Source organism: Leucoraja erinacea, chromosome 37 (assembly GCF_028641065.1).
Source record: "Leucoraja erinacea ecotype New England chromosome 37, Leri_hhj_1, whole genome shotgun sequence".
In the NCBI taxonomy this organism is placed as follows: Eukaryota; Metazoa; Chordata; class Chondrichthyes; order Rajiformes; family Rajidae; genus Leucoraja; species Leucoraja erinaceus.
The window spans coordinates 12,023,965-12,034,026 of NC_073413.1; the positions used below are offsets into that span (position 1 = coordinate 12,023,965).

The 10,062-nt window shown below is 50.9% G+C and overlaps 1 protein-coding gene across 1 annotated transcript in view; it reads right to left on the minus strand.

The window, feature by feature from the left end:
• Positions 1–9,796, minus strand: part of mybpc2a (myosin binding protein Ca) — a 55,239-nt gene extending 45,443 nt beyond the window's left edge. Inside the window, exons 1-7 of the mRNA XM_055663421.1 lie at positions 9,508–9,796; positions 7,771–7,803; positions 6,519–6,554; positions 5,087–5,167; positions 4,114–4,262; positions 2,608–2,725; positions 1,220–1,265 (exon numbers count right to left, since the gene is read on the minus strand). Coding sequence (XP_055519396.1) covers positions 1,220–1,265; positions 2,608–2,725; positions 4,114–4,262; positions 5,087–5,167; positions 6,519–6,554; positions 7,771–7,803; positions 9,508–9,562 — 518 coding nt within the window. The 5' untranslated portion in view covers positions 9,563–9,796. The remainder of the gene's footprint in view (positions 1–1,219; positions 1,266–2,607; positions 2,726–4,113; positions 4,263–5,086; positions 5,168–6,518; positions 6,555–7,770; positions 7,804–9,507) is intronic.
• Between the last annotated feature and the right edge of the window lie 266 nt (positions 9,797–10,062).

The following is a 10,062-nucleotide window of genomic DNA, read 5'->3' on the forward strand; positions in this document are numbered from 1 at the left end:
TCTTCTCATCTCGGTTTTAAAGGATTTCCCCCTTATCCTTAAGCTGTGACCCCCTTGTCCTGGACTTCCCTAACATCGGGAACAATCTTCCTGCATCTAGCCTGTCCAACCCCTTAAGAATTTTGTAAGTTTCTAGAAGATCCCCTCTCAATCTCCTAAATTCTAGAGAGTATAAACCAAGTCTATCTAGTCTTTCTTCATAAGACAGTCCTGACATCCCAGGAATCAGTCTGGTGAACCGTCTCTGCCCTCCCTCTATGGCAATAATGTCCTTCCTCAGATTTGGAGACCAAAACTGTACGCAATACTCCAGGTGTGGTCTCACCAAGACCCTGTACAACTACAGTAGAACCTCCCTGCTCCTAGACTCAAATCCTTTTGCTATGAAAGCTAACATACCATTGGCTTTCTTCACTGCCTGCTGCACCTGCATGCCTACCTTCAATGACTGGTGTACCATGACACCCAGATCTCGCTGCATCTCCCCCTTTCCCAATTAAGGGCCTGTCCCACTTACGCGACTGCCAGCACCCGTCATAAGTCATTGCAGGTCAACAAAAATTTCGACACGTTGAAAATCCTGCGTTGACCAGAAAAACGCTACGACTCTGTGGGCGACTCAAGGCCATACAGGCGGCACCCTGGTGACATGTGGCAGGGTACATGAAGCCTGTATGGTCCTGACACCTCCAGAACAAGGGGCCACACACACAGTTTAAGGATAAGGGGGAAATCTTTTAGGACCGAGATGAGAAAAACATTTTTTTTCCCACACAGAGAGTGGTGAATCTGTGGAATTCTCTGCCACAGAGGGTAGTTGAGGCCACACACAGTTCATTGGCTATATTTAAGAGGGAGTTAGATGTGGCCCTTGTGGCTAAAGGGATCAGGGGGTATGGAGAGAAGGCAGGTATGGGATACTGAGTTGGATGATCAGCCATGATCATATTGAATGGCGAATGGTGCAGGCTCGAAGGGCCGAATGGCCTCTACTCCTGCACCTATTGTCTATGTTTCTATATGAGTAGTCGCCCAAAGAGTCGTGCCTTGTTCTGGTCGCTGCTGGATTTTCAACACGTTGAACATTTTCGCCGACCGGTGCCAGCAGTCACCGAAAAAGTCTCGAAGGTGGGACAGGTCAGGTCAGGTCAGGTCCGTAACGAGGTCGGAGGTCAGAGGTCAGAGGAGAAACAAAGTGGAGGACGGGGATAGTACTCACGTTCTCTTGAATGATGTCAGCAGATTGTCTGATGTCACCTCCGTAGCTGCAGAGAGATGAAGGATATCTTAGCGAGATGGCGCTAGCAGTGGGAAAGTCGTTGAGTCTCGATGGATTCGCACACGACATCGTCAAAGAATGAGACATCGTCACAGATAACGGTGACAGGCGCGATTAGAGATACAGCGGGGAAACAGGCCCTTCGGCCCTCTGAGCCCGTGCTAACCAGCGATCCCTGCACACTAACACTATCCTACACACACTAGGGACAATTTATACCTATCCCAAGCCAATTAACCTACATACAAGATACAAGATACATTTAATTGTCATTTGGACCCCTTGAGGTCCAAACGAAATGCCGTTTCTGCAGCCATACATTACACACACATAGACCCAAGACACCTGCACGTCTTTGGAGTGTGGGAGGACCCGGAGGAGACCCACGCAGGTCACGTGCAAACTCCGTACAGACAGCACCTGTGGTTGTGATTGGACCCGGGTCTCTGGCGCTGTGAGGCAGCAGCTCTACCCGCTGCACCACCGTGCCGATTCTCTCCATGTCTGACCCTCCTTTGTCTTCTTTTCACCGCTTGCCTTTGTCACTGACTGTGCCCAATCAACCACCTCCCTCCCCCTGTCTCCACCCATCACTCTCCAGGCTCTGTCTGCCTCCCTCCCTCTCCCAGCTTTCTCTCCCCACCCCCCGACACTCCATCCGTCTGAGGAAGGGCCCCGACCCCAAACGTTGCCTGTACAATCCCTCCACAGATGCTGCCTGAGCTGCAGAGTTGCCCCAGTATCCCCTCCCTCCATCCCCACACCACCACTGCCCTCTGTCCCCCCCACCCACACCCATCACCCCACTTGACCCCCCACTGACCCCACCCCCTCTCTGACCCATCACACACCCCTGCCCCTGACCCTGACCCCCCCCTGACCCCACTGACCACACCCCCCTGCCCTCTGACCCTCTGACCACCCCCCCTGCCCCACCCCCCACCACACCCACTGCCCCCATCCACTGACCCCACTGCCCATTGACCATCACACCACACCCACTGCCCCCTGCCCTCATGACCACCCCCACTGCCCACTTGACCCCCCACTGACCCACACCCCCCTGCCCACTTGACCCATCACTGACCACACACCCCACTGCCCTCTGACCCCCCCATCACATTGACCACACACCCCCTGCCCACTTGACCCTCATTGACCCCCCCCCACTGCCCATCATTGACCACCCCCCCCTGCCCTCTGACCACACCCCCCCTGCCCTCTTGACCCCCCATTGACCACACACCCCCTGCCCACTGACCCCCACACCACCCACTGCCCACTTGACCCATCACTCACCAGGGGCACGAGACACAACCGCTCCCTACCTTCCACGTCGATGTTGAAGGCTGCGCTGTCAAACTGATCCTTGGAGGTGACCTCACACCTGTAGCCACCTGCAGTGGTCTTGTCTGCCTTGACGATCTTCATCTCATAGGTGTACACCTGTGGACAGGGAGACATCATCCGCACTGTACCTCACCTCACCTGCCATCACCCCACCACAACCAGACAGCTGTCCTCAACTACAGTCCACCTCGTTGGTGACCCTTGGACTATCCTTGACCAGACTTTGCTGGCAGTGGATATATTTAAGGCAGAGATAGATAGATTCTTGATTAGTGCGGGTGTCAGGGGTTATGGGGAGAAGGCAGGAGAATGGGGTTCGGAGGGAGAGATAGATCAGCTTTGATAGAATGACATAGACTTGATGGACCGAATGGCCTACTTCTGCTCCTATCACATGATCTTATAGAAACATTGAAAATAGATGCAAGAGTAGGCCATTCGGCCCTTCGAGCCAGCACCGCCATTCAATATGATCATGGCTGTTCATCCCCAATCAGTACCCCGTTCCTGCCTTCTCCCCATGTCCCCTGATTCCGTTAGCCTGAAGAGCTCTATCTAAATCTCTCTTGAAAACATCCAGTGAATTGGCCTCCACTGCCCTCAGTGGCAGAGAATTCCACAGATTCTCAACTCTCTGGGTGAAAAAGGTTTTACTCATCTCAGTATCACTTAGAAACATAGAAACATAGAAATTAGGTGCAGGAGTAGGCCATTCGGCCCTTCGAGCCTGCACCGCCATTCAATATGATCATGGCTGATCATCCAACTCAGTATCCTGTACCTGCCTTCTCTCCATAGCCCCTGATCCCCTTAGCCACAAGGGCCACATCTAACTCCCTCTTAAATATAGCCAATGAACTGGCCTCGACTACCCTCTGCGGCAGAGAGTTCCAGAGATTCACCACTCTCTGTGTGAATAAAGTTCTTCTCATCTCGGTATTAAAGGATTTCCCCCTTATCCTTAAGCTGTGACCCCTTGTCCTGGACTTCCCCAACATTGGGAACAATCATCCTACATCTAGCCTGTCCAACCTCTTAAGAATTTTGTAAGTTTCTATAAGATCCCCTCTCAATCTCCTAAATTCTAGAGAGTATAAACCAAGTCTATCCAGTCTTTCTTCATAAGACAGTCCTGACATCCCAGGAATCAGTCTGGTGAACCATCTCTGCACTCCCTCTATGGCAATAATGTCCTTCCTCAGATTTGGAGACCAAAACTGTACGCAATACTCCAGGTGTGGTCTCACCAAGACCCTGTACAACTGCAGTAGAACCTCCCTGCTCCAAGACTCAAATCCTTTTGCTATGAAAGCTAACATACCATTGGCTTTCTTCACTGCCTGCTGCACCTGCATGCCTACTTTCAATGACTGGTGTACCGTGACACCCAGGTCTCGCTGCATCTCCCCTTTTCCTAGTCGGCTATATGTTTCTATAAGATCCCCTCTCACCCCTTCTTATGACCTGAGGCATCTGTGTCTCACCTTGGTCTTGCTGTCGAACTCCTCCTTGAACTGGTACACACTGCCAGCCTTGCTCTTCAGATCCAGCCACTTGCCCTTGATCCACTTGATGCTTGGCTTCTTCACCAGGGCAGATGCATCCACCTTGGCGATCAGAGTGAGCGCAGCCCCTGCCGACCAAAGACAACACTCCCTCAGTCACCAGTCCCCTAGTCCAGACGCAGAGTGCTGGAGTAACTCAGCGGGTGCAGCAGCATCTATGGAGTGAAGGAAATAGGCAACGTTTCGGGCCGAAACCCAGAAGGGTTTCGGCCCGAAACGTTGCCTATTTCCAGAAGAGTTTCGGCCCGATACGATGCTGGTTCATTATGATGATGGACACAAAATGCTGGAGTAACTCAGCGGGTCAGGCAGCATCTATGGAGCTAAGGAAATAGGCAACGTTTCGGAACCCGGAAGGGTTTCGGCCTGAAACGTTGCCTATTTCCATAAGGATTTCGGCCCCGAAACGTTGCCTATTTCCTTTGCTCCATAAATGCTGCTGCACCATAACTCAGCGGGGGTCAGGCAGCATCTGCTGCGAGAACATGGATAGGTGATGTTTCACCAGAGTGCTGGAGTAACTCAGTGGGTCAGGCAGCATGTGTGGAGAAGATGGATAGGTGACGTTTCACAGAGTGCTGGAGTAACTCAGCGGGGGTCAGGCAGACCCGGATCTGTGGAGAACATGGATAGGTGACGTTTCACAGAGTGCTGGAGTAACTCAGCGGGTCAGGGGCAGCATCTGCCTTCCATGTGGAGAACATGGATAGGTGACGTTTACAAGTCTGGATCCTTCTTCAGACCAAGTCAACCCATGTGAAACGTCAGCCTGAAACGTTGCCTATTTCCTTCGCTCCATAGATGCTGCTGCACCCGCTGAGTTTCTCCAGCACTTTTGTCTACCTTCGATTTTCCAGCACCTGCAGTTCCTTCTTAAACACACGGTACTCACCCATTTGCACGCACAGCGTATCTGGTGGCTTCATGGTGAAGATGCCGGTGAGTTGTTGCTGCTGGGCCTGACCTGCCGCATCTGTGAACATCAAACAGTGAGTGAGCTCAGAATTACATTTCGCATTTGTGTAACCAACCAACACAGCCCGCTGAATACACACTAATACTAAGAACTGTAGGAGAGAACTGCAGACGCTAGCTTGCCTACTCATTAGTTCCAGGAGCACAATTAGTCCATTCGGCCCATCAAGTCTACTCCGCCATTCAATCATGGCTGATCTATCTCTCCCTCCCAACCCCCATTCTCCTGCCTTCTCCCCATAACCGGGTTCACCAGACTGATTCCTGGGATGTCAGGACTGTCTTATGAAGAAAGACTGGATAGACTTGGTTTATACTCTCTAGAATTTAATAGATTGAGGGGGGATCTTATAGAAACTTACAGAATTCTTACGGGGTTGGACAGGCTAGATGCAGGAAGATTGTTCCCGATGTTGGGGAAGTCCAGAACAAGGGGCCACACACACAGTTTAAGGATAAGTGGGAAATCCTTTAGGACCGAGATGAGAAAAACATTTTTTTTCACACACAGAGAGTGGTGAATCTGTGGAATTCTCTGCCACAGAAGGTAGTTGAGGCCACACAGTTCATTGGTTATATTTAAGAGGGAGTTAGATGTGGCCCTTGTGGCTAAAGGGATCAGGGGGTATGGAGAGAAGGCAAGTACAGGATACTGAGTTGGATGAGCAGCCAGGATCATATTGAATGGCGGTGCAGGCTCAAAGGGCCGAATGGCCTCTACTCCTGCACCTATTGTCTATGTTTCTATGTTTCTAATCATTGCAATTGTCAGAAAGACTTGAGCATTAGGTCAGGTTTTAAAGACCCCTCTCTCTGTCTCTCCCTCCCTTCACTCACAGTGAAATCCGTTGACAAGTCTTGCAGGAGGTTGCATTGACCTGCAAAAGGTGAAGGATTTCTGTGTCGGCTGCTGTGGCATTGAGTGAAATCGCGTAAAATAGCACCTTGATAAGAATCTATCTGTCTCTGCCTTAAAAATATCCACTGACTTGTGGCCTCCACAGCCGTCTGTGGCAAACAATTCCACAGATTCACCACCCTCTGACTAAAGAAATTCCTTCTCATCTCCTTCCTAAAGGTACATCCTTTAATTCTGAGGCTGTGCTCTCTGATCCCTGAGTGGAAACATCCTCTCCACACATCCTTCCACTCTATCCAGGTCTATCACTATTCGGTAAGTTTCAATGAGGTCCCCCCCTCATCCTTCTAAACTCCAGCGAGTACAGGCCCAGTGCCGTTTCCAATATGCTTTGAAGGGCTGGCATGGACTAGATGGGCGGAAAGGCCCCATCTTTGCTCCACCATTCTCTGCCTGTTCTTGAGACAACTAATTAAATGCAAACCCTTACCATCTTCGGGCAGTTCAGTCGGAGGCGCAGCAGCAACTTCAAGGGAAACAAAAAGGGATAGTATTAATAACATTGAAAGAGCAATAAAAATTCAAAGAACATCCAAGACAATTTCATCAACTATCCCGAGGTGACAGGGAGGCTGATTTCATTGGTTGGAGGAGGGTGGAAAAATTAAACAATTGTTAGTTTAGTTAAGTTTAGAGATACAGCGCAGAAACAGGCCCTTCGGCCCATCGAGTCCACACCCTCCAGCGATCCCCGAACACTAACACTATCCTACACCCATTAGGGATCATTTTTACATTTAGACCAAGCCAATTGACCAACCTACAAACCTGTACGTCTTTGGAGTGTGGGAGGAGAGCAAAGATCTCGGAGAAAACCCACGCAGGTCACGGGGAGAACGTGCAAACTCCGCACAGACAGCACCCGTAGTCATGATCGGACCCGGGTCTCTGATGCCCGGTGGGTTGAAGGGCCTGTTTCCACGCTGTATCTCTAAACTAAACTAAATACATCAGTGTTTGTTGGACAGGATTCAGACAGTGACTATCAACAAAAAAAAACAGACTCCAGCTCATGAAACGGGTCCCGAACCAAATGCCCACAGGAACTGTAGACAATGCCCTTGACCCATGGGGAAACAAGGAACTGCAGATGCTGCTTTACAACAAAAAAATACACTAAGTGCTGGAGTAACTCAGCGGGTCAGGCAGCATCTATGGAGAACATGGATAGGTGACGTTTCACAGAGTGCTGGAGTAACTCAGCGGGTCAGGCAGCATCTGTGGAGAACATGGATAGGTGACGTTTCACAGAGTGCTGGAGTAACTCAGCGGGTCAGGCAGCATCTGTGGAGAACATGGATAGGTGACGTTTCACAGAGTGCTGGAGTAACTCAGTGGGTCAGGCAGCATCTGTGGAGAACATGGATAGGTGACGTTTCACAGAGTGCTGGAGTAACTCAGCAGGACAGGCAGCATCTGTGGAGAACATGGATAGGTGACGTTTCGATTTGGGACTCTTCTGAAGAAGACCCAAAAAGTCACCTATCCATGATCTCTACAGATGCTGCCTGACCCGCTGAGTTACTCCAGCACTCTGAGTCTTGTTGTGTAAAACAGCATCTGTTGGTTCCTTATTTCATCATGCGGTGACTATCCTGATCCCCAAAGCCTCCCATTGTCATTATCCAGAGGAAAAACTCCCGGTGAGTTTCCATCACAAACGGGAAAGATAAATTGCTCACCTTGAGCTGGTTCGGGCTGAGGCTCGGCCTTCACTGGAAAGGAAAGACAGGTGGTCAGTGGGAGAGGGTGCGGAGATCTTGGCCGGACACGAGGGCCAGAACTGTACGGAGAGGTTGGGGCAAGCTAGGACTTTATACCTTGGAGCGCAGGAGTGGTGAGGGGTGATCTGACAACAGATGAGGGGAATAGATAGAGTGACCTCCCAAACTAGACCTCCCGAGTGCAAAGTCCCCCCTTCTTGATTAGTACGGGTGTCAGGGGTTATGGGGAGCAGGCAGGAGAATGGGGTCAGATAGACCAGCCACAATTGAATGGTGGAGTAGACATGATTGTTCCCGATGTTGGGGAAGTCCAGAACAAGGGGCCACACGTTTAAGGATAAGGGGGAAATCTTTTAGGACCGAGATGAGAAAAACATTTTTTTTCCCACACAGAGTGTGGTGAATCTCTGGAATTCTCTGCCACAGAAGGTAGTTGAGGCCACACAGTTCATTGGCTATATTTAAGAGGGAGTTAGATGTGGCCCTTGTGGCTAAAGGGATCAGGGGGTATGGAGAGAAGGCAGGTATGGGATACTGAGTTGGATGATCAGCCTTGATCATATTGAATGGCGAATGGTGCAGGCTCGAAGGGCCGAATGGCCTCTACTCCTGCACCTATTGTCTATGTTTCTATGATGGGCCGAATGGCCTAATTCGCTCCTCGGCCCCACAACCAGCTCACGCTCACAATGACAGAGAACTCTCCGGAAGGTCTCAGTGTTTCTGAAGGGGTCTGACATTTTAACACCTTAGTTCCCTAATGGGAGAGTCTAGGAGCAGAGGACACGGCCTCAGAATAAAAGGACACACCTTTAGAAAGGAGATGAGGAGGAGTTTCTTTAGCCAGAGGGCAGAGCGTTGAGGAGAGATGAGAGAGGGGCAAGAGTTAAGAGGAATCAGAGGGACAACTTTCTCACACAGAGGGTGGTGGGTATATGGAACCAGATGCCAGATGAAATAGTTGAAGCAGGTACAATAACAGCATTTAAAACACGTTGATTAGTGCGGGTGTCAGGGGTTATGGGGAGAAGGCAGGAAAATGGGGATAGGTGGGAGAGAATGGCATAGTAGACTTGACGGGCCGAATGGCCTAATTCTACCCCTATCATTTATGACCATATGAACACAATTGGACATGGATATGGGTCACATTCGGGCAAATGGGGCTTGTTGGCTAGCATGTACAGGTTGGGCCGAAGGGCCTGTTGTTGTGTCGTGCCACCTCTCTCTGGTGGACGTGTCAGGCGGAGTTCATAAGGTCATAAGTGATAGGAGCAGAATGAGGCCATTCGGCCCGTCGAGTCTACTCCACCATTAGATCATGGCTGATCTACCCTCCTAACCCCATTCTCCTGCCTTCTCCCCATAACTAAGGGGGTTAAATGTGGCCCTTGTGGCTAAGGGGATCAGGGGGTATGGAGAGAAGGCAGGTACGGGATACTGAGTTGGATGATCAGCCATGATCATATTGAATGGCGAATGGTGCAGGCTCGAAGGGCCGAATGGCCTCTACTCCTGCACCTATTGTCTATGTTTCTATGTTTCTATAACCTCTGACACCCGCACTGATCAAGAATCTATCTATCTCTGCCTTAAATACATCCACTGACTTGTGGCCTCCACAGCTGCTTGTGTGGCAATGAGTTCCACAGATTCACCACCCTCTGACAACCAAGCCCTTGAGCTGGTACCAACCAGGTTCCTTCACTTGGAGTTCGAACTTCTCCTTGGTGGTCCCCACAACGGCCATGTAGACCGAGTCATCCTGCTTGTTCAGGTCATTAATGACCAGGGTGTGCTTCTTGCCCTCTGACTTGATGGTGTACTTGGGGCCGGCCGGGAGGTCCTTGCCACCCTTCTGCCATTTCACCTTGACGTTGGGCTTGTCCACCTCAGCCACGAACTCCGCCTTTCCCCCCGGCTCCCCAGCCTGGCTCTGAGGCTTCGTGGTGAAGCCAGCTGGTCAAAGACACATGGAACGGTGTTAGGACTCGAGGGGCCGGAGAGAGGGTGGACGGAGCAGGTAGCAAATGACAAGAGGTGGCATCAACCTGGGTACCTGGTCATTGGTCACTCTCTGAGACCCCGTCCACCAACACCACAATGCCAGTGGCCGCAGTGATCCCAAACCATCACCATCGATGACGGTGCAGCGGGTAGAGCTGCTGCCTCACCGCGCCAGAGACACGGTGCTATCTGTGTGGAGTTTGCATGTTCTCCCCGTGACCTGCGTGGGTTTTCTCCGGGCGC